Consider the following 24842-nt stretch of genomic DNA (forward strand, 5'->3'; position numbering starts at 1 on the left):
TTATTGTTTAAGACAATGTCTCAAATAAACAAATATTGAACTCCTTAAAATAAAATGTAGTTAGACCTTAGACAACGTTTCAAGTCTAACAGGTGGAGGGGAACAGTGATCTGATTCCTAGTCTGATTGTGACCAAGCGGTCTGTTTCTTTTCTTGTCCATGGGCTTGTTCTCACCATTAGGATTCAACGACACATATAAGTGCCAAGTAAATCCCAAGACACCTTAGACTTACTGAAAGCATCTTCGTTATTTTGGGGTGCGGTTTGGTCTTCTATTGGTTGGCAGGAAACTATATAATTTCTTATCCTGGATTTCTAGCTGCTTCTGAATAGACCGGGTACTAGTTCTAGTTCTGTAAATATCAGCATCCTTCTGTAGGTTCTATATGTGCTTATATCGTAAGGTTCTCATGGATTGACTGGGGGAGGAAGCCTGCAGTTGTGCCAAATAATCTTTGCATGCCATGTAAAGTTCAACAGTTTCTGAAGTTAAGATGAATTCTAACTGGAGACTATCAAGATTTGCTGGCACTAGTTTCCTTTTGGATCTCATAAACTCAGGCCACTTTGGTGATCATGCATAACATTGACTTTTCCTTATAAATAACTCGGGACAAGTGTATCAGCGAAGTATTTTAGAAGACGAAAATATGAGAAATCTGTTGAAACTACTAAATATCTGACATTTTAAGTGCTTTTAGTTATTGAGTGCAACTCTCGGAATATCATCTTCTCCACTAGTCACAATATGTGCACGCACTCTCGGGTACTTGTTGAGTGTTTAGGTAACCTGAATACTTCATTTGGATATCATCCCAGAGGGTGCCCACTAGACGTAGGTCTTTGCTTCCAAACCTGTAAAGGACATCCCACATTCTGTTGAAAAACTCTAGAACTTGTAACGTTTGCTTTTATCATCAAGCATTCCCAGAGGGGCAACCAGCTTGTTGTAGATTTAAATGATCACTCACAGAATAGTGTAAGTTTTCCTGCTTTGAGGTGATTTAGAATCCTAAAGGAGTTAAATTAGTCAGGGCAGTCTACACCCGAGACACCCCCTCTGCCTTATTTATTTATTTATTTATTTATTTTATTTCAAAGGTTTTATATAGCGCTGCTGGACCCAAGAGTATCAGAGCGCTTTACATGGAAGGTGGACAAAGTGAGATAAACTTATAATTGTGCGAAAAGCAAAAAAAAACATATATTCATAATGGTATTACAATCGGCAGATCAAAGGGGGCTAAAAGGGGATAAAAAAAAGATATACAATTAAGGGGAAAATGAGAATTAAAAGTTAGGAGAGTGAAGGGGGTGTGGAGAGGGGGAGTGAGAGTATGAAGGGATTGAGAGGGGGAGGGGAGTCGAGATGGGAGAAAAGAGTATTGAAAGTTAGGCGAGAGAAGAAGGTGTGGAGGGGGTGAGAATATGAAGGGATTGAGAGGTGGTGGGGAGAGGAGTGGACAAGCGAGGAGAAAAGAGTGAACATGATCAGGGTCAGTAATATTAGATACCCCAATATTTGTTGAGAAGAAGTACTTTGAGTTCTTTTTTGAAGAGAGAGTAAGAGGGGTTGCAGCGAAGATCCTTGGGGAGAGAGTTCCAAATTGTAAGAGCGTTACCAGAGAATGCACGGGATTGTGTCTTTTGACATTTGAGTCTAGGAGGGATAAGGACAAGGGAGTTTGTGCTCCTCAGGGACCTGGAGCATCCTGCTTTGTATAGTTTGGTTGCAAGGTAAGAAGGGGTGTTTTGGTGAAGAGCTTTGTGAGTGATGCAGGCGATCTTGTAGGTGGATCTTCCTTCTATTGGGAGCCAATTGAGTTTTTTTAAGACGGGGGAGATGTGGTCAAATTTTTTACAGTCAGAGATAAGTCTCGCAGCTAGATTGAGGACAGATTTAATCGGAGCAAGATGGATTTTAGGAGTGCCGGCCAAAGTGGCATTACCATAGTCAATCCTGGAAAGGACAAGCGATTGGACAACAAGCTTGAAATCGTCCGCTGGAATAAATGGTTTAATTTTCTTGAGATTGAGATGGGTGAAAAGAGCACTTTTTGCTGCATTTTTAATGTGAATGTGAGATTTAGGTTCTGGTCGATACTGATGCCTAGGGATTTAATAGAATTAGAGGTGGAGAGTGAACAGTTAAGAGCTTTGATGTCATCGATCCAGAGTTGGATGGGAAGGGAATTGTTTTTAGGGGAGAACAGGATGAGATCATTTTTTTTCGGGTTCAGTTTGAGATGGTTCCGATGGAACCAGGTTTGAACTCTAGTCAAGGTATCATTGAGATGAAAAATGTCTTTGTGGGATTTGATCTTGTAGTATAATTGGGTGTCATCAGCATAGAGGTGGTAACTGATATTAGCTTGTTTGAGGATGAGAGTGAGTGGTTCCATGAACAGATTGAATATGGTTGGGGAGAGGATGGATCCTTGAGGGACGCCGAGTGAGACGGGTTGAGGTTTAGAGAGGAAGTGGTTGGGCTTGATTTGCTGTGATCTATTTTGAAGGAATGAGGAGAACCATTTGAATACATTTCCTTCCAAGCCAAACCGATCTTTTAGAGTATTGAGAAGGGTGGGGTGGTGTACAGTATCAAATGCAGCTGAAAGGTCGAGGAGGATTAGTAATGAGGATTCCCCTTTGTCTAGTGAGCGATGAATGTCATCAGTAATGTTAAGCATAGCAGTTTCTGTACTGCATCCCTTTCTAAAGCCTGATTGGAAAACATCGAGGAGATTGAAGGAGACAATGTGTTTTTCTAATTGCAATAGGACACATTTTTCAAGGGCTTTAGAGAGGAATGGAAGGTTAGCGATAGGGCGAAGGTTGTTAAGGTCATTAGGGTCGGCAGTGGTGTTTTAAGAATGGGTGAGATTTGACCATGTTGAAGGGAGGCGGGGACGTAGCCAGTGGAAAGAAAGGAGTTGATGATATTGGTCCATATAGGGGCAATGATAGGTTTAAGTTCTTGAACCAAATGGGCGGGAAGAGGATCTTTGGAGTGGGAGGTTTGAGTTTGGCAATATTAGTGATCATAGATTCTGATACTGGACTAAAGTCACTCCAAGCGGCATTGTTTTTAGCTGGGGGGCTTTTTTCCAGAACGGGGTCTGGTGGGAGAGAGCAGGGAGGGTTTGAGAAGGATCGAGAAGTGTGGAAACAGTGAATGAAGGTGAGTTAGGGGTGATGGGGAGGGTGTGTTGGATAGGGGGAGGTTGGAGTGAGAGGGAAGAGAAGGATAGTTCGATCTTGTTGATTTTGTTAGTAAAGAAGCTGGTAATTTCTTCGCATCTATCAATAGAGGCTAATATTTTGGGAGGGCCAGTGGAGGTTTGTTTTTTAACAATGTTAAAGAGTTCTCTAGGGCGGTTTCTCGCCTGATCAAGCTGTGACCGGAGAAAGGAGGCTTTTTTATTGAAAATATGTTTTTTGTATTGGGCTCTAGCAGTTCTAAGGAGAGCCAGATTATCAACGGTTGGATGGTTCCTCCAAACCCGTTCAGAATGTCTAAGGGTCCGTCTTTCATTATTAAGTTCGAAATTGAACCAAGAGTTAGGAGGGTTGCTTTTTTGTTGTTTGAGTTTGATTGGAGCAATTTGGTCGAGGGCTTCAAGAATAGAGTTATTATAATGGTTAGTTAGATCGGTGGTGCTGTCAGAGAGCGGGGGAGAAGTAAACGGTTCTTAATTGTGGATTCCACTTCGCCAGGAGGAATAAGGTGAAGGTTGCGTGTGGGTTTCTTTGGTAAAATGCTGATGGGGGTGGGGCGAGTAATGGATCTATTCATGGTAAAAAGGATAAGGTAGTGGTCAGACCAGTCTACCGGAAGTATATTAGAGAGGGAGGCCAGATCACTGCTAGTCATAATAGCATCGAGGGTGGCACCTTTGTTATGGGTGGGAGAATGGCAGAGTTGGGTCATATTGGTGACGTCCATGGTATCATTAAATAGGATGACAGCAGGGTCATCACTTTTATTCCAATGGATGTTGTAGTCACCGAGGAAGAGATTTTTAGAGTGTGAGAGTGAAGCTTGGATAATAAGGTCAGTCATCTCTTCCGTAAAGGGGATGTTATTTCCAGGGGGGTGGTAGATAATGTGCAACTGTGTGGTGGGGGAGTCAGGCATAACGAGATCGGCGCAAAGGTATTCAAAGGATGAAGGGTCTTGTAGAAGGACAATTGAGATGTTAAGTTCAACTTTAAAAATTAGGGCGAGTCCTCCTCCAGTTTGTTCGATTCTATCTTTCTTAATGATAGAGTAACCAGGGGGAATAAGCAAGTCGAGGATGGGAGTGGAGTGGGCGGTGAGCCAGGTTTCAGTTAGGAATGCGATGTCAATGTTTTCACTGAGAATGGTTTCCGCAATCTCAGTAGCATGGCAGGAGGCGGATCGGCAATTAATCAGCATGCAACATAGGGGAGTGGGGTCGGGCGATTGGGATGGAAGACAGGGGGGGATAGGTCTAAGTTGTTGGGGTGGTCTAGGGGAGGTCGGAGGAAGGTGGAATCTGCTTGTTCCTAAGAGAACTGGGATAGTAAACTGATGAGTAGGGGGAATAGTGGACTAGGGTGAAGAGGGAGAGATAGGAAAGTTCGTGGAAATGTTAACTTCCGAGGTTGATGGGTGAATACCAAGTTGCTGCGGTGTTGGCATGTTGGCATTGTAGGGAGGGACGATTAAGGAAGGGTGAGCGTGTAAGGAACTGGTTGTGTCGGTATTAAAGGGGGGAGGAGTGTTGCTGTTGGTAATAATGTTTGGATGGCAGAAGGTGGATGGGTTGAGGAGAGTGTCATTATGCGAGGAGATGGTTTTAGTAAGGAGTGAGATATCACTTCTGAGTGAGGATAGTTCTAAGACGAGGGATGTAAGGACCAGTTCAATGTTGGGGGATGTCAGTGTGTGGGTTGTTAGGAGTGGTGGATCCGTATTTATTGGGAAGTTGGTCGTGTTGGGGTTGTTAGGGGGGAAAGTGTGGAGGATGAGGGGGAAAACCTGGGGGGGAGGTGGGTGGGATTATAATGCGGGGGAGGATCATTTTTGTAGAGTGGAAGTGAACAAGAGGAGAATGGAGGAAAGGTATTCTTTTCGGGCTGACAGTTCGGTTAAAGTGGCGCAGAGGAAATAGGAGGTGGCGTAACTGTTGACTTGAGGATTGTTGAATATAATAGGGAGGTGTGAGGGGGTGATTGTGGGGGATATGTGGGGGCTGCTAAGGGGGTGTGGGGAAGTGAGCCAGAGGGAGAGGTGGTGTGTGAGTCATAGGGAAGGAGGAGCGTAGAAGAGAGTGTGTGTTTAGAGAGGGGGTATACCAGGGGGTAAGTGGCCGAGGGAGAAGTGATATGGGAATCAGGGGGGGAGGTGCATAGAAGAGAGTGTATTCATTGAACACGGGGGAACCAGGAGGTAAGAGGCAGAGGAAGAAGTGGTAAAGGAGTCGGGAGGAGTGTGGAAGAGTGTGTGTAGTTGGAATCGGGGGGACCAGGGGGTAAGTGGGGGATGCTGAAGGTGTCGTTGAGGGGATCTATGGTGTGGTGCAAGGGGGAGGGATGTTGAGGAGGAGGTCGAAAGGAGAGGCGTGTGTAGCAGAGCATAGTGACTTAGGTATTGGTAGGGGAGAAAGAGTAGGCGTGTGGGTAACAAGGGGATTAAACGAAGTGAAGGACTCAAGGGGGGGAAGGGGGAGTCGGTGGAGGAGAAGGGAAGGGGGCATGTACACTAGAAGACTTGGAGACAAGGGAGTCGTAGCAGGTTATAATGTTGAGAGCGAGGGAGGTAAGTAGAGATTGAGAATAGTCACTTTGATTGGGGGAGGGGGAGAAAGTGAGAGGGGATACAATGGGGTGGGAATAGTCACTATGATTGTGGGAGGGGGAGGAGGGGGAGAAAGTGAGAAGGGGTACAATGGGGTGAGGGTGTGGGAAATCTGAACTAGTACTGGTGATGTAAGTGGGGGAGGTCATTTGCGGTTGGGAAGGGGAAGCGGTGTTGAGAGTAGGAGAGGGAGAGGGAAAATCAGTAGGAGAGGGAGAGGGAAGATCAGGAAGAGGCGATAGGGGGAGGGAAAAATGAAGGGTGATGAAGGCAATAAGAGTTGGGGTAGATCAGAAAGAGGATATAAGGGGGTCGGGGAGGGGATGGGGTGATGAATCTAGGGGTAGAGGGGGTGAGAGGGCAGGGTTCAGGGATTGAGTGAGGGTTTGGGATATAGCGCTAAAGTGTTATTCAAAGATGTCGAGGTGGTTTTCAGAGGCTTGGATGAGTATGGTTCCGGATTTGAAGATGGAGATATCTATTTCGCCAGGGAAGGATGAAGATGGTGTGGTGGAGAGTTTTAGACCGTAAGGGATATTGCGTGAATTGGAGATAGGGAGGTAGCGTAGAAATATGCTTTTCCATTTAGATGTGCGTTTGGTGAAGAAGACGAAGTTGGTGATAAGTGAGGAGTTAAGGCTGTTATGGTGATCAGCAAATAAGGTTTCTGGGTGGAGACAGAGAAGTTTATGTTTGAAGTTGTTCTTACCATGTTTGGATAGATAGGGGATGGGGTAGAGGATGGACCAAGAGTTAGGGCCGAGTTTAGAGATGGGTGGGGTTGAGGTTGAGGGTGGAAGAGTGAGTGGAGGCATGGTTTGGAGAAAAGGGGGGAGAAAGGGGATGAGCAGCAGATTGGACCGCACTGATCCTCGATGCACAGACAGGAGGTGGGGATAGGGGAAGCTAGTGTTGAGTAAGTGTCTCCAAAACAGACTCAGACAGTGAGAATATAGCATAGAGAACAATTAGAACAATAAATTGAAACAAATTATAATGACAGGACATGAGGGTGAACTAAACAGAGGAACTTTAAAAAATACAATAGAACAAAATATATACAGGAACATCAAAATAAACAATAGAACAAGATATATAACGAAAAGAGGATATATCAGTTAAGACAATATCTTAAAACAAATTACAATGAGCATCAAAATATACAGTAGAACAAAATATATAACGAAAGGAGGATATACCATAGTGGGATATTCCAGGAGTAAACGAATTGAGTTGAGATAAGTTAAAAGCGCCACAATAAAATAACATAACATAACCAAACGATACGAGATGGAGTGCAAATATAAAAACATTGTATACTGTAGGGGAAAGGTTAGAGGTCAGTCATAATATACAATAGAACAAGATATATAGTAAATAAATTAAATTGAGATAAGTTAAAAAGCACTACAATAAAATAACATAACGAAACAATACGACAGAGTGCACATATAAAGACATTGTATACTGTAGGGGAAAGGTTAGAGGTCAGTCACGAGGGGGCCGAGATAGAAAATGGAAAACAGTGAGGATAACTGGTAGAGAGGGGGTAAAGTTAGAAGGTAACCTGGAATGGCGAATCGTTGGGGTGAGTGATAAAATTGAGCGCGCAGGCAACTACAGAATACACACTAAGACAAAGTGCAAAGTGAAAGAGGACAGATCATCATAAACAGTCTAATAAATAGAAGAAAAAGTTGCGAAAAAAATATGACAAATAAATTACAAGCATAAGATAAAACAAGATACCTCGTGAAAGAAGGACATAACTTAGTACACAGTCAAATAGTTAAAGAATTAAAGATGAAAAATATGTAGAGCTAGTTGAAAGGCACAGCAATGAAATAACAAATCCAAACGAAAATTTATAAAGTGCACGCAATAACATTATATAATGTGGTGGGTATGTCAGAGGTCAGTCACGAAGGGGGTAGAAATAAAGTAAAATAAAATAAAATAGCATAAAGTGAAGATAACTGGTTCTGAGGGGGGTATAGTAAGGTTAAAATGAGGTGAAAAAAAGACAAGAGGAGATAAAAGGAGATATAAGGGAGCAGGTTGCGAGAGGAAAGCAAAATAAAATAAAGTGCAGAGACAGCGGGCTGGGGCTTACAGTTGCCACTTTGAATCCATGAGTCAAACATTTCATTTTTCCTTGCTATGGGACTTTCTCTTCTCTCTTAAACATACAGCTTTTATGACGGGGGATACATCGCTTTCCCATTCCCACTTCTACTGTGACAGCATCTGCTGTCTGACTCCCTTTCTCTGCCCCCCCCCCCACTTAGAGACTAGTGTCCACTCTGACAGAGACATTGCCAAAAGAATATCCTGCAACCCACAGAGACACAAAGCTGGATAAAATATTGGAAGGAATTGCAGATGCTAGACAAGAGCTGCATGTCAGGGTATTGACCATACGGAGAGTGCAATAAATAAACCCTGACCCGGACTATTGGAACTAGAGGGAAAAGTCTCTGAAGGGCAATCTGGTCGCAATAATATCTGCATTGTTGGCTTCCCTGAAGGAGCAGAGGGCTCCGACCCAGTGCAGTTCTTCGAGGTCTGGCTAACTCGGGTAGAGGCATCCTCTCTAATGTCGCCTTATTTTTTGGTAGTGCGTACCCATGAGTTCCAGCACGCAGGCCACCGGTGTGGGTCCCCCTAGTCTGGTGGTGACCAGACTGATGAATTACAGAGATAAAGAAACCATACACTGCATGACCCGATCAGCAGGCCCAATCCTGTATGAAAATACACACATGTATCTCTTCCCTGATAGACTATGGCGGTGCAGCGTCACAGAGCCTCTTTTCTAGCAGTAAAGAGGCAGCCCTGACAAGTCAGCCTCAGATACACATTATTGTTTCCTGCCAAGTTGAAGATTATGGTCAACAACGCCAGCTATTTTTTCACCAACCCGACGGACGCCTGGGAGGAGCAGTGCCGGTACAATGCGCCAGTTCTGCCGTTGCAGTCATTGAGACTCCGAGCAGACAAGCCTAGGAGGAGAGGCAGGCACCGTAACCGTGACAATGAAAACACCTAGGTAAGCAGAGCCACCACACCAGCACAGACAAAGGAGGACCAGTCCCAGGCACAATACTGCAGCTTCCTGGTAGGCTCAGCAGCGTTCTCCGGCACCTAGGGCCTCAGAGGACACACTTTCTGAGACAAACTTGCACACCTCGCTGGGCAGTGCTGTTTCCTTGGTCCTCCAGTAGGTAACCCCACAGACAGCTGACATCATAATATGAGTATATCTCACAAAATATACGGGGATGGAAAAAGAAGAAATAACAAGGGCTCAGAAAGGTCAATGGGGGAGCACTGATGTGTTTAAGACGAGCACCCTCACTCACCCAAGGGTGACATGCTTCATCATTGGGTCCCCTCTTCACACTGGAACCGCAAGATCCTCAGTGTGGGCTACAACTCTCCCGTAGGAGAGGAGAGGGATTTTATTAAAAAAGCACCCTAAAAACCTATCTTACGTATGGGGGAGGTTCAGAGTGCAACCAAAATAATATGTGTGAATTAAAACTACCTCTTGGCGGGTTGAAATGATTTTTATTCTGGTAGCCCCAATGAATAGGATTAAAATACAAGCTAAGTGAAATAGGGATATGGATATTTCCTATGGGAGAGTTGTAGCCCACACTGAGGACCTTGCGGTCCCAGTGTGAAGAGGGGATCCCCTGGACAAAGAGGAGCTCAACGCACCGGTCACAATCCAGGAAATCCGAGGACCCATCAGAGGCGCAGCCATGAATAAAAGTCCGGGTCTTGACGGGTTTCCCATAGAGTTCTACCAAGCCTACAAACCCCTCTTAGCCCCCAAGCTCCAGGAACTATACCAGGCTTCTCTCACAGAGAGCCGGCTCCTGCCATCACTCCAAGAATCACTACTATTATCTCTCCCCAAACCCGAAAAAGACCCATTGGAAGTGACCTCATACAGTCAATTATCAATGCTCAGAACGAACTATAAGAAAAAGTGCGTTAGCCCTGATTGCATCATAGCACTTTTTTAAAGTTAGTTTTTAGCCACACTGCAAAGCATCCACGCAGCTGTACAGCATGGTTACAAAACAATGCCAACTCCAACTGTTCTCATAGGAAAGACCTTTTGGATTTGCCAATCCTTGTTGAAAGATACTTTCCACCTGCATTGTCCCTCGCACATCTTTCTTTATCAACCAACCAATTTATTCTCTTTAACCTTCGAATCAGAACTGTCCATTTCAGAGATAGGGCCGTCTCAGTAGCTACCATGAAAACGTAGCGCAAACTTGTGTTGAGTAGCTTCAAGAAAGCACTGGTGTACATGTACTAGTAAATAAAATGTGACATAATATAATTCATCTAGGGTATGGAACTCTGTCCTAGTTCAAATTTGGTAGGTTCCATCCCTTCTCCACTTTCACAAAAAAAAATGAATACTCATCTTTTCAAGTAACACCTCGTTGCCTGCCTCCTTCACTACTGTTGAGCATAAGGACTACCTGGACTTCTTCATGTTTTTCTTTCAAAGCCTTTGGATTTGACATATGCAGCACGATGGCAAACGTCACAAAGGTGAAATAATCCACCATCTTCTACTTTCCTTTACCATTAACTGATAGACATTACTGGACAGAGACTACAACAACATTTACATTTTGATGCCGGACAATAGTTTCTTGCAATTAACATGACGACTGATAAAAGCGCCTGTTCATAAATAGTTGCATTTTAAAGAACAGCAGTGAACCAGATAGCGTCAAGAGTGATTTAGGGAGTTTTGAAGGAGACTTGGTTGTGGTGAAGCAGTGCTGATGGATGGTAGCTCACTACAGTAGGGTGCAAGGAAAAACATTGTCAAACATGAGGTAAATATTGGGTGAAATGCAGGAAGAACGAGCGAGATGTGAGTTGAAAAGGAGCGATGATCTGTAATTTTTTCCAGGTGGTACAAAACTAATTTGTACTTGAGGTAGAAAGGGACAACACTTTAGGGGGATAAACTCACGAAGTAAGAGAAAGAAAAAAGAATCCATGAGCTATGGTTAAACCTACAGCTTAACGATGTAAGCACCCAGGTCAGGAAGAGATACACAAACCCAGTGGCCCACACATGACACACAGCACTAACATGGAAAGCACATGCTTACCTTGGTGGCCCTATTTGCCACAGGGCCAGGGCTCCCCTCACTCAGCTGCTGCAGAAGTGTTCGGGTAACGGAGAACATATGTTCATGAGACAGGAGGTCTGAACACATGAGAGATGAGATGCCACTCATTGATCTCTACAGGGAAGAAAAACACATTTCTGAGTCATAAAAGAGCATTTCCGACCTCTGAGCAATTCAGACGGGCCAGGCCCTTGATCCAGAGAGGCTGCCATCAGCCTCCAGTCATGGGCAATCAAGAGAGATGGAGTCCTTCAGCTAGTTTCCAGCTACCTATTTCCACCACCAATTCGGGTCGGTAGTGACCACAACTAATCACTTTTGCAACAGTGGAGAGCACTGCAGAACTGGCGGGTGCCCTATGGTCACAATGCCCATCCTGACATGTCCACAAACCGATTAAAGGGCATTAGTGCCAGAGAATCAGATGACATCATGCACCAAAGGGTCACAAAATGATTATGGTATGCTGCACAAATATATTACATACATCAATTTACAATGGAGGTTTGGATTTTAATCTAGACCTTTAACACTCTAATTTAGAATTGCCATGCCTTGTCAAGCTATGATGAGGAAGGTCATAAGTGCAGATTGAATAAGATTTGTGGGACTATCGGCTCTGCCAATTCACAGTGCCTAAACCTCCAAGGAATTAACATACTACTAATACCATAAGTGTGATTTGTCATTAGCAGTGCCAAACCTCTAGTCAAACTGCTCTCATCATTTGAAACACTACTGGAAGCCGGGATCCCCAGACTAATAAAAATCTACAATTTGAACCACAAAGAAATGCACAGAAATACACAAATAATAAGTGTATATCGAATGAATACAAGAATTATGAAATTATTTAATAAAAAAAAATATATACAAAATCGAACGTTTTATTTCAATTGGAAGCTAGGAGCTTTACAATTTTTTTTGTGAAGTATGGTATTTACTCTGAGTACCTGTACTTTGCATTTAGAGATGTACGCTAACCCTGCAGACATCTCTAGTCAGTGTAAGGAACTGCTGTCCATGCTGTTCCTTTCAATGTGTTAAAAGTTTGACGGACAGCTACGTCAAACATGATAGCCGTACGTCAAACGTTGAACATGTTTTTTCTTTTTTAAACAACATACCAAATCAAGATTTTTTTTTTTTTTTAAAAACAAAAACTAATGACCACCACACCGGAGGAGCTGTATCCTATGGTGTGGAGGGGTCAAAACTTTTTTCTTTTTTAACTCTACCTCATCGCCAGGCTTTACCTGGCAGTAAAGAACGGAGGACTGTGTTACGTATAATACGTCCGACGGCCTGTACATCATAGTGTCATTTGAGGTCTATGTCGGCTACGGAGCCAAAGTAGGCTCATTCGCCGACATAGTGAATACTTAAATCAGGCCCTTTGACTTTTTTTGCCTCTGAATGCATGCTCCATTTTTGTCAACGACTACCAGTGCTTCAATTGAGGCCACCAAGCGGCCACACTACATTCTGTTTGCGGTACTTGCGTTACTCCCAATAACCATGCAAAGGACTCCAACTTAGGAGTTTTTAGCTTTCCAATTTCAAAGTTTACTTTTTATTGTGTAAAATAGTTTAGTAATCTCGCAATATTATTTAATTTTGTGAACAGTGTTGACACGTTGAGCAAGCTTTGTGGAACCCCGGGGATTCCAGGTAAGAACCACTGCTCTATTCTAAAGCAAATGTTGTCGCATTACTTCTAGCATTGCGTCTGCATCAAATATGGAAGCTAGGCTTGCAATATTGAGGTCCTTAGCAGAACCCTTCCTTTTGATAAAAAACAAAAAAAAATCTGACCTGAATAATCGGGATGGTTGAACTTCAAAAAAATCATCTGCAGCGCTCTCTACCTGAAGATGTCTCACCATTTGAATGCTGGTGCTAGGGTTCTGCAGCTTCCTGGTCAGCAGCTCCAGTACAGCCTCACAGTTCAGCAGCGAACATCTGAAATTGGGGAAGACGTGGTGAGTGTCTAAATGACCAGAAAGGTTCTATCACTATACCGCAGGAGACAACTACAGTGCATGCTTTGAGGTTCGCAGGTGGAACAATTACCTAACTGTATATACTAACCCCGGGACAGAAACAAAGGGAACGTGAGAACAACTGAAACCAGAGAAAAAAAGAAACAAGATGCAGAAAAGACTGCTGAAAGAGGGTGGACAAATATTTGTCTAACTGATGTTCTAAGTTGGTAGTGCATACATTTCCCAAAACTGGTGTCAAAACCAATTTAGAAACGCCATGGTTTTCCAGCACTCTCCCTTGCTTTCTTAGCTGGAGTGTTTCCTATGGTCTGTTACTTATGAAGCATGACGTCTGCAGAATCAACTTGGCACTAAACAAAAATCACACGTAAGGAAAATGCCATGAACTTACTGATTAAGCAGACACGTTTTAGGAGGTTTTTTTAAAACAGAGAGAGATTGGATTTGGCGTGAAGATGGACTGGAAGAGTGTTCAAGAATTTTACTACTGCTATGGAGAAGGCTCTGTTACAGAACCTCACAGTTTGGGTTTCTACAAGGAATTCAGAAAGACTGTAATATGAGGGTAATCATTTAACAAGAACTCCTGGGACTTGAGGATAGAGAGCTCTGTGTAGCAATAGCAACGACTTAAATATCATTTACTTTATCAGCAGTCAGTGAAGCTGTTCGGAGCACAACCATCTCTTAGAAATCTTATAATAAGATGCACAACTCCATTCTGAACCAATTGCATTTGATATATATTGGTATTCAAGGAGGATAGACAGACTGCATTCACATCACCTAATCTAGATTGGACAAGAATGTTCATAACAGGGATGTGAAATTGGTCATCGATAAAAAGGAGGAGGGGTTTTCTGTTTTTTAACTGCCAGGAGCAGGTCTGGTGACTTTTAATGCTTGTTCTTTCTCGGAGAGGTCGTTGTAAATGTTGATGCCCAGATTATGCACTGGTCATGGAAGTGTAGGGCAGAGGCCCATTTCAGAGGGCCAGCTAAATAACTCAGATAGACAGGATTCTCCCCAAGTGAAGAGTAATGTCTGTTTTTGATAGATTAACTTTAAGTATGTTCTTGGATAAACACCATGTATTACAGAACAGGCAGTCGTTTAGACATAAGCAGGTTTTATGGAGCGATTTTGATTTGCCAGACTGAAGATGAGTTGAGTGTCATCTGCATAAACATATATAAAAACATGCACTCATCTTATGAAGAACCAATGCCAAAGAGTGCATGCAAATTATTACACAACAGTGGGGATAAGAGAGCCCTGAGTTCACATTCGAGCAATCAAAGACTGGCTCTTAATGGAGGAAGAACAATGGACAAGTGTCTGTCTTCCAAGAAGGAGGTTAGCCAGTTTAGAGCGTTCACTGTGATACAGCTTTTGTGTAGTCTGGAAATCACTGTACAATGGTAAATGGAATCAAAGGCTGCAGATATGCCTATTAGGACCAGACCTCTGACATCACCTGTATTAGCTGCTTTTCTCAGATAATTTGACGCAGATTAGTCTACAAGCTCAGTGATTGGTCAAGGAAGGAAACTAGATTGATAGTGGTCCAGGAGAAAGTTATTTCACATATTTATCCAAATAGCCATAAACATCTTTTTCTAGTGTCTTATCTAGAAATAGGTGTAGCAACATAGACCTATAGTTGTTAAGCTCTGCAGCTTTTAAAGTGGGTTTTTAGTAGTGGCTTTGCCAAAGCCCATTTCAAGAGTTTTGGGACAAGACCACGCACAAAAGAGCTGTTGAAAATATTGCTGAAAACCTTTCTTAGTAATGATTTTATCCATTTGGCAGGGGCAGCAAGACCTGCAGAACTGGGAGAAAAATCAATTGTAGGGATTCTATGAGTTAAGGTGTTGCAATCTAATCAAATTGTTTCAATTTGATGGAGTCACATCTAACCACCTTGTTAATCATGCATGTTACGCTGAATATTCTTGCTCTCAATTTCGTTTTTAATTTTAGCAATCTTATCCTCATAGAAGGAGGGACGTTTGTCACATGATAACACTATTATAATAGGAATTCTAATAGGAACACAAGTGAATATTTTTGCCTTTGTTTCTCCATATATGAAACTTTTCTAACTTCAATAAACTATTCTCAAGTAGAAGTTATTTTCTTCTATTATAAGTATGTTTTAGGAAAAATGACAATACTTATTATTTAGTAAAGACAATGCAAGATACTTCGATAACTAAAGTACTTCCTTAGTAAACTTAACTCTCTGAGGGTAGCAACTTTAATTATAAAGACTCAGACTCAGAGGTGGTAGATGGCTTGGAACTTCGCTATTGTATGGCACAAGTAGTTACACTCAAACATAATCAATCATTACAGCTATATTGTTCAAAAAGTAATAGGTGGTCATCAAGTAGAACAGAAACAACAATGTAAATAAGAATCAATGCTAAAAAGAAAGAAAAACAACCTTTGTACAGTTTGGGGACTGATTTACGAGCCAGAAAGTTATTACAGTACGTATTCAATAAGCCATGTAGGCATGTATTTACAGATATTTATAGAGCACTAATCCAAGCTAGGAACCAATTGAGGGCTTTATAATAAACTAGCTTACCCGTCGCGCGTTGCTGCGATCTCAGAAGAAAGGAAATTCAAGGAAACTCGTTATGATAACATTAAATTTACATTGTGTCATTGTTATTGAAACGTATTCATTTTATTTTTGAAAACATTTCTAAGTGTGGCTTGAGCAGTGCGTCCTCGATTGGCTCCCAATCTTGATTCTGGTTGCTCTCCTGTTTCATTGGAGCGGCCTTGAACAGTGCGTAATTGATCTTTTTCCAATCTTTATTCTCGTTGCTCTCCTGTTTCATTCGAGCGGGCTTGAGCAGTGCGTAATCGATCTGTTTCCAATCTTGATTCTCGTTGCTTGTTCGTTTGAGAAGAACGGGCTTGAGCAGTGCGTACTCGATTGGCTTCCAATCTTGATTCACGTTGCTCGTTCGTTTGAGAATTACGGGCTTGATCAGTTTGTATTTGAACAGTTTCTAATCTTGCTTCCCATTGCTCGTCTGTTTCTGAAGCTCATAATTCCTTTTTCTTTCGTGCTTCTGATGTAGATTGACCAATCGATTTCCGTTTGTGGGTCATAACTGTCGACTTTGCTCGCAAATTCGCTGTCTATTTCAGTATTTGAAAGATTATGAGGGCCCTGGGGCCGATTTAAAAAAAAAAAATTGACAGAAACCTTCGCGGGAGTGTACTCAACAACTTCCCAAAGTTTCATGGCGATCGGATGAATGGTGTAGTAATGCATAAAGGACAAACAGACAGACAGACATACTTTCGTTTTTATATATATAGATGGGGGTGGGCGGTTAGGAGACAAAAAAGATTCTATATATCAAGCAGGGTATCACAAAACCAAATTTACATTTCACACATTTACAAATGTAGCACAATACATCTCATACTTCTTTTTTTATTTTACAATTTTAGGAATGGGAAGATTTAGTTTGCCCAGAATGACATGACAGTCGACACCAGGATTAGAATCCAGAGCTCTGGGCTCCGAAACTTGTAGAGCAGCCATTAGTCCATGTTAGTGGGTATTGTTGGCAGACTGTGTGAACACCGATGTAACTGTGGACTGCACCCCTAAATCCTCCAGAAAGTTCTCTGATTTCTACATGACGCCCAGCACAAACACGATGAAAGCAGAGAGTACATTTTTTTTATATCCTAACCCATAAGGTAATTTGAGGCAGCGTTAATAGGAAAATGGAATGCTGTTTGTCACTATCAGTGGGGAAGAACAAAGATGAGGAGAATGACCATATTGAGTGATCATATTGGAGCAAAGAAGAGCAAATGGAACTGAAGAAGTACTCCACGCTCCGGAGTCTGCAGCACCTGCAAGCCACACCTAGCTCTGCCAGGCATGAATTCAAATTCAAAAGATGCTCCAGCTTACTCCTCCCTGGGAGAGTGATCATATTGCGGGCCAGAAAAACCACAGAAAATGCGGGGGGCTACAAATGCAAGATCCCCGGGTGTCTACCAGCAATACCTGGCGCTGCTGGGCACCAGGGGGAAAAACAGATGCCGGTCAGAGGCCAGAGTAAGTGGCGATGCCACTTCTCTTGACATGGCAGTTTGCACGTCAGACTTGTCAATGTGAAAAAAACGCCGCAATGTGAGAATAGGGGGCTCAGTCAGGACGCCCAGCCTTGGACTCTGCATGCTGGTAAGGTATCACCTTCCCTTATCTACATTTCCCTCTCGCCTCACTTCTTTTTTCTTGGCCTTTCTTACAAAACCTTTAAAATGAAAACATTTTACGCTTTAACTTATTTTTAAATCTGTAGTTTGGTACTTACTCTCCATTAAATGAACATGGTGTTACTGTAAACTGGCAGGAGCCCAGTATACACCTGAAGCAACCAGACACTCTCTGGTGTTACTGTAAATCGACTGCAGGCTGGCATACCCCTGAAACAACCACAGGAGTATTAGTGGTCCTGTATTTTTAAGACAAAGTTGGCTAAAGCAAAACCATATAGGGAGAGGAAAACACTTAAAAAAAGAGCCCATATACCGCTCCCTGACCAACAACAGTCCAACACACTGGACCCGCTCAGACACTGGTGGGAGGCATGGTTGGGCCCGCTGGATGACTAGGTTTAGTGGGATGCCTTGATGGCTCCCAAAACCCTTACCACCTCTGCCAAGCTCCGCCTAGTCCAGCTGTACTACCTTCAGTGTGCTTATCTCACCACTAGTCGTCTCTATCGGGCGGGCCTAAGATCCAACCCTTCTTGTACACGATGGGGGCATGAACCAGCAGATTTTTATCACATGGTGTTGGTGTGTCCACGTCTCACGAGGCACTGGTATCTGAACTGACATACGTCCTGGGATGGGTGGTGCCACTTTAACACTTGAACCTACTCCTGCGTAGACTGGTGCGCAGCGCAGGAGAAACCACTGTACGAGGCTAGGGTTTGTCCAACCAAGCACAGGAGGTTCTGGGGAAAGTGGTTGTGTTGTAATTTAACAGCGATTAGATTGAGCATTAGCAAAAGACATCTTAGTTCTAGCCGTTATCTGGACATTTAGCGGACTCCATTTTGAATTCATGGCAGCCATTTTGTCTGCTACATGCTACCTCGTGTCGACCATGTGCTTTGTCCTATCTTCCTGTCCATGGTGTTTGAATCTGCCCAGCAACAGGCTATTATTTGCGTCCTCTACTTTGCCGCTGACCGTTAGGGTTCACATCTGGTAGTGATTAGCTCTAGATTGGAATGTGTTTGTCAAGCCCCCAAAACTGTTAGCTCCTCCCACTGATTGATTATGCCTCTCGATATTACCTTATATGTACATAAAATGTGCTCTTGTTCTTTGTACCGCCTTCTTTTGAGCCCCTGTGCGGGTATAAATAAACCATGCATTCTTAGCTCGTGGTGCTACTTCTTGCAATGCCGAAGGGTACTGTTTGAACCGTAGCACCACCTCATGAGGTGTAATAAATGTTACGTTTTCTATTTCCAGTTTCTGTGCCAACTTCTTTCTATTGGTCTGAGGACTTCGTGCAGAGAAGGGCGAACCCCTTGCACTAGCGGGTCTGGCTGAGGCCTGCACGACAGTTGGGCCAGCTTGAGTAACAGAGTTCCCCCTCTCCCTTTGGGGTCAAGTCTTGCACGTCCTTAGAGACGGGTATGAGCCACAATGTGTGCTGGCGCTTATTTGGTGATGACAGTCATTTAAAATACACTGCTCGAAATGAAACTACAGTGCTGTATTTTACTGTTCTGTGAAACAATAAAATTGGTTTTCAAAAAAAATAAAAGAGCCCATGTGAGTGCAAATAGCCAACTCGCCAAAACATGATAGTATACTTGACGAGGTGGAACAACTACTAGAGAATGTTCCTCCAGAGTCTCAAAAACTGTAACAAGTATAAAGTGAAAGGGAGGTGGTTTTAATAATAATTCATTGTGTTTCGATAATGATGGGATAGAGTGTGATGGTGTTAAAGAGGGTGCTATCCTAAAGGGGAAGTTTGAAAATAAACATCCCATCTGACAGCATACTTTCAAGCAGTCAAATCTGCCTTTTCTCCATAAAAAGCGCATAATTGTAAACTCGGTAAGGCAGGTTCCACAAATTGTAAAAATTCTGAACAGAGGCACAGCTGTCAGACAGCAAAATGGAGGGTCAATTGTTTATGGACTCACCCCAGTCAGAGGGACTTTCATTAGTTATCAGTATACCATGTACCAATTCCAACATTATTTATTTAATTTCTTCAAAAACTCTCCACCAAATGCCAAAGGCGTTATCATGGGGGCACACACCACTGGATTCAAAATTGGAGGAACTACAGATGACAATTCACATTGAAAATACATTGAATACCCTGCAAGTGTATCTAAGAATTTTAAGAACTGTTGTTATACTAACTGGTTAGTGAGCTTAGACCCGGTGCTTAGTAAGTAAACAGAAAGGGTGAGTATTTTGGAGAGCATGATGGGAAGAGTCCAAAACATGTTCACAGTTCAGATGGTCGATAGTAGTACCACAATCTCATTCCCACTACATACACAGCAAGCAACCAGTAATAGCTCGGATCAGTAGAAGTAAAGAATAAATGAGAGTTACACTCAAGAAAATGAATCAATTAACCATCCGGCTGATATTAATCCTGTCCACAAGTCTCAAGCGGAATTGCCATGAGTGGTGGAATAATGAGTAAACAAGCTCAAGTTTCAGGAAGGGGCATCATAGTGACATCAAACACATCATCAGGTAGGGGTGGGGATGGAAAAACACATAGCATTTATGGCGCCCTACTTAAATCGCTAAGAACGACAATGTAGCTCGTTCAAAGATTCTACCCTGGTCTATACGGTGGAATTGTCAAAATTATCAGCAAGACCCACCAAATGACAATCAGGAATCTGACCAACAAAGTCACATACTCGATAAGGGAAGGGAGGCACTGCTTCAGTAATTCATAGTGACATTAGCGCGGCTAAGATGCTAAGTCACAAGGATCAGAATTATAACTATACTCAATTACAAATAATCAATAACGAATTAGGAAATGGCCTTCTTAGTATCAGCTGATGATCTGGCTGACTTTATTTAACCTGTATTCATTTGAAACATAGGCCTGCTTGGAATCCATAAGCCATATCAACGATAAACACGTTGTTACAAACCCATGATTCCCTCTCAGGACCCCATTGCCTGTTGAAAAAGATTTGCACTCCATACCTTAGCGCCTGCTCGTCTCAAGATGAGGAGTAGATTAAGTCCTGCACTCAGGAGAAAATAGTCGCTAGTCAATGGTAACACACACTCTGTGACAGTGCTTTCATCAAGGAATACTGAATTTATTTCAATCCTGAATCGGGTGGAATGACTGTTCTCAGGACCATATGCAGACACCCAGCAATTCGCTAATAGTAATTTTCCCAAGGTATATACTCCATTGATTGCTAGAGATAGTGATGATAGTACCTGAATGCCAAAAGAGAATGATGGTTTACCTTTAAGTTAAGACTATGTATTGGATTTTGCAGGCCCTACTCTAAAATAAGTAGTGCGAGTACATCACGAAACACCACATATGTATTTTTTAAGAAACGTGGTGTGCTGCCCCAGTCTTCCTCCATGAATTTACAAATGCAAGCTACCTGCAATACCTTCTCAGAAGACAATAGCTCCAGCGGATGATAAACTGGGCAAAGTTGATGTTGAATTGATTCATAAAGTTCATCTTAGTTAATTAAGGGGCTTTGCAACAAGTGAATTTCCTTCTGGGCAATATCGGATACTATTTAATGTTTATTACAGAGGCCTCAAACAGAGTCAATGGCAAATCCCCTATTCATGAATTTTTGGACATCTTGTTGCTTGACTGGGAGAACCAAAACACTAATCCATCCACTAATATTCTAATTGTGGCTGGGTAGTTTAATTCCTGCTTGGAACTCATAAGGAGCATCTTTGATTTAGCTAAGAAAGAACATATAATTCTGGCGTATTCCACCAACCAACTGTTAAAGCATCTTTTGGGGGTTACTCAGCAGCCAGTACTGATGACTACAGGCCATGGCCAGAGAGAGGTATTGGCAAAACACAGTCAGATCACCCTCCCAAAGAAACATTTGACTCAGGAAGGTGCAGTAGTTTTACTCATTACATATTCATGTACCTATCTGAGAGGTACTTCTTGAATGATATGGTAAAGGAGGACGGATTTTAAGGACATAAGAGACCAAGATCATCTTGTTTTATCCTCGAAAATCAGGATCTGGTGTGCATGAAGTAGAAATGACCAGGGTTATGGCAAACCTACAGAAATGTAGGTAGTTAACAACACAAGAAGGTTGAAATGGAATGATATTGTTGACAGGAATATTTTACCTCAGTTGTATACCAAGCTGCAACCAACTGTAAAGTCTTTTTTTTATATGAAGCATAATGTATGTGACTGAAGATCTTTAGACAGTATCAAGAACGGACAGAGAGTTTTACAAACCAATAGGACACATAAAAAGTATTTGAAGGATAAAAGGGAGGACTGGATATAACAACAGCGGGCAGAAATACTGAGTGTGGCCAAAATGAAAGGGGCACATTCGTTCTGGTACATAATCACTGATGGATGAAAAGAAATACTGACTGCCCCAGGTTGACGCGCATATATAGTTTGCAAATGTATCCTTGCTATATTCGTGTAGCACCACAATACTTGATAGACAAGATCCCAAGTCTGACTGTGAAATCCCAAAAGAAAATCAATTCACACTTTCGAGCTGGAAGAGCTAATACAGACTATTAAGATCCAAAAAGGTGGTTGGGCCCCAGGCTTAGATAGAATTCGGGCAGATGTTTTTAAGTCAGAACCACAAATCTGGGGGCCCCATCTTTTAGTACTAGCCAATGTTATCATTCAGAGCAGTGGCTTGATGGATGCTGAACTTGTCCCCATTGATAAGAAGGATCGTTGGAATGATCCTGCCAATTACAGATTATTGGCCTCATGGAAAAAACACCCAAAAATATATTTGAGTGAATGCTGTTAAATCACATAGTGTAACAGGTCATTTCTGATAATGTACTTTCTCATTGTTAGGCAGACATCTATTAAGGGATCAGCGCAAGTTACAAAGCTTTTAGATTTCATCTCTTTTTTTTTGGACAAATGTGAAGCTCAGCACTGAACCGCTCAATGTTGGGTTCATGGATAAAAAGGGAATGGACTAAAGGCTTGATTTAGAGTTTGGTGGACATTTCTCCTTCACAAACATGACAGATATCCTGTCTGCCTTATTACAAGTGCCCTGGGATATATAAAGGACTTGTAACTAGGAGCCTGGGATATCCAACACATTTCTGACTGAGTAACCCATCTGCATACCTCTAAATCATGCCTCAAGTCTTTCCTCGTCAAACAAGGTGTAGGCCAGGTATGTACACTAGCCATAACACTAGTCATCCTCTTTGTCAACAATGTGGTGCTCAGCAACTGTTTGAATGAGGTGCCATCTTTGGAGGGAAGGGAGGGGTTGAGCCTACAAGACTCCACCCCTTTTGTATGGTGGCTACACCCTTTTAGTCTTTTGCACTCCCAAGGGCATGCAGTATTTTTTTTATTTATAATGAAGACGATTGTAATCAAGATGGACACACAACTACATAAAAAATAAAATTATGTCATACAATTCCATAAATCTTTTTGTAGTTATCTGAAGTTGAATGACATCCATTTTAAAAGTATGACGGACAGGGATTATCTGAGTCAGGTTCAGCCACACTTGCCAAATGAGATAACCAAGTCCAGAATAGTAACATTTTTATTTATTTATTGAAAAAGTTTTGTATAGCGCGAACAAGACTCTTGGGTATCAGAGCGCTTTACAATGAGTGAGGTAGATTAGATACAATCAAACATATTCCAACAGATACAGTTTTCTACAATAGAACTATGTCTGGTTAAGTAACGTCAAAAAGTACAGCTCAATAGAACAGTATACACAGTTACCATGGTCTAACGTGGAGCTTCAAAACGAATTGACTCGTCTATGGAAGGTATTTGCTCATTAGAAAGGTTTTTAATTCCCTCTTGAATGATTCTGTGTGTGTTATTTTTCTAATGTTTGGTGGGAGAGAGTTCCAGATTCTGGGTGCTGCTCCTGAGAAAGCTCTATCATAGGTTTTCATTTTATCACAGAGAAGAGGAGCTGTAGTGCAGTTTGCTAAAACATTGAAAGGCAGGGCTATATCACATACGTTGTAAAAGTCCCAGACCCCAACAGCGTGAGCTTCTGCTGTTGAAATCTGGAGGAATATTAATATTCATATGCTAATCGTTATTGACTATAGACTTCAGAAAGCATTCACACATCTCTCTCAGAGCACACCTAATGTTCCCTTATTTGTTAAGTTAGGGTAAGGATAAACTAAGATAACAAAATGCCTCAAGTCTTTATTGTATTGTATATGGTGAAGTGACAACCTTGGAATCTGCAGAAAAGCACTCAGGGAAGCCATGCCCATCAATGGTTGTGGCAACTTAAAATGCCTGAAATATGTGCACAATCAGTTACATGCGACTGGACTGATCAGCTTTGGTCCATTCCTGAAGAAATCAAAAGGCGCACACTACAGACTGAAAGAAAATGGGTATATGTCATTGACTGAGCAAGAATCTCTGAGACACAGGTATTTAGGAAGATTAACAGAACAATATTTTATATCCAAGAATACAGTAAGATTTGTGCAATATTTAGATTATATAGAGCTAAAAGTAACCCTGGGCAAAGCACTACGCTAGCGTAGTTTGCGCTACTTCGCACTACGCGAACTGCACGTAGCACAGTGCAAACACGTGTAGCGGTCATTTTTTGCTTGCTCACGGTCCTCAACGTCAAGTTGGCGACCGCGAGCAAGCAAAATTACATCCCGGCGAAACTTTTCCTCATTTGCGATCAGCAATAAGTTGCCAATCGCGAGCGTGGAAAATAAACCTCCCGGCAAGATTCTCAACGCGGGGAGGTCAGGTTTCTCACTGCGAGTGGTCACGTATGCTCGCGGCCGCTCGCGATTAGAAACTATCAGTCTGCATTGAGAAAGCTGTAGCTTGAGTAAAAATCTATGCGAGCGGCAGTAAAAGACAGCTCGCACTGTGCAAGATGCCATTTTCAATGATGCCACAGTGCGGACAAGCATCCTGCACTGTGCAATCATCGCGAACAGGGTACTACGCAGTTCGCGTAGTGCTACGCATAGCTCGTGTAGTGAGAAGTGCCCTTCGCGTAGCGCTACTTCGCGAACTACGCCAAAGGTTTAGCTAAAAGGCAGCAAGCGATTGGTCTCAAAATTCAAAATGTGTACATTACCACTGGCAGGTCTGAGTCTTCAACGCAAAGGCTTAATCCTTTGCGTTACTACTACATTTATCTGTATACTATGAAAACAGTGGTCATAATTGTTCCTCTGGCCGCAATATAAAAAAAAATAATAATAAAATACTAGTGTGCGTTATATCTTGAATTAGGTATGATGTATTCTCTCATTTGTTCCCTGCTACCTCCAGCTCAGCCATTGTGTGTGTGCGTGATGTCAGAGTTAGAACGTTTATGGTTGCCTGAGAGATCAGTTGGAGTGAGCAGGCTGAGCAGCAGGAGGCTACTCCTGGTGGGGTACTGAGGTTATATCTACACTACATCTGTAACAGAGACTTTTATCTTCTAATACATTTCATCATAAAACCTACACTACCTGCCTACAAAGGATCTTTCTTTGATTGCAAGAATGGCGACGATTGGAGAACTTACCTA

At 42.4% G+C, this 24842-nt stretch overlaps 1 protein-coding gene across 2 annotated transcripts in view; it reads right to left on the reverse strand.

Moving 5' to 3' along the window:
- Positions 1 to 24842, reverse strand: part of TEPSIN (TEPSIN adaptor related protein complex 4 accessory protein) — a 241174-nt gene that overhangs the window by 20044 nt on the left and 196288 nt on the right. For both annotated transcript variants that reach the window (XM_078654181.1, XM_078654180.1), the window contains 2 exons: positions 12883 to 12961; positions 10979 to 11113 (listed from right to left, as the gene is read on the reverse strand). In XM_078654181.1, the coding sequence (XP_078510307.1) occupies positions 10979 to 11113; positions 12883 to 12961 (214 nt within the window). The remainder of the gene's footprint in view (positions 1 to 10978; positions 11114 to 12882; positions 12962 to 24842) is intronic.

The sequence above is a fragment of the Lissotriton helveticus genome, chromosome 7, assembly GCF_964261635.1.
Source record: "Lissotriton helveticus chromosome 7, aLisHel1.1, whole genome shotgun sequence".
In the NCBI taxonomy this organism is placed as follows: Eukaryota; Metazoa; Chordata; class Amphibia; order Caudata; family Salamandridae; genus Lissotriton; species Lissotriton helveticus.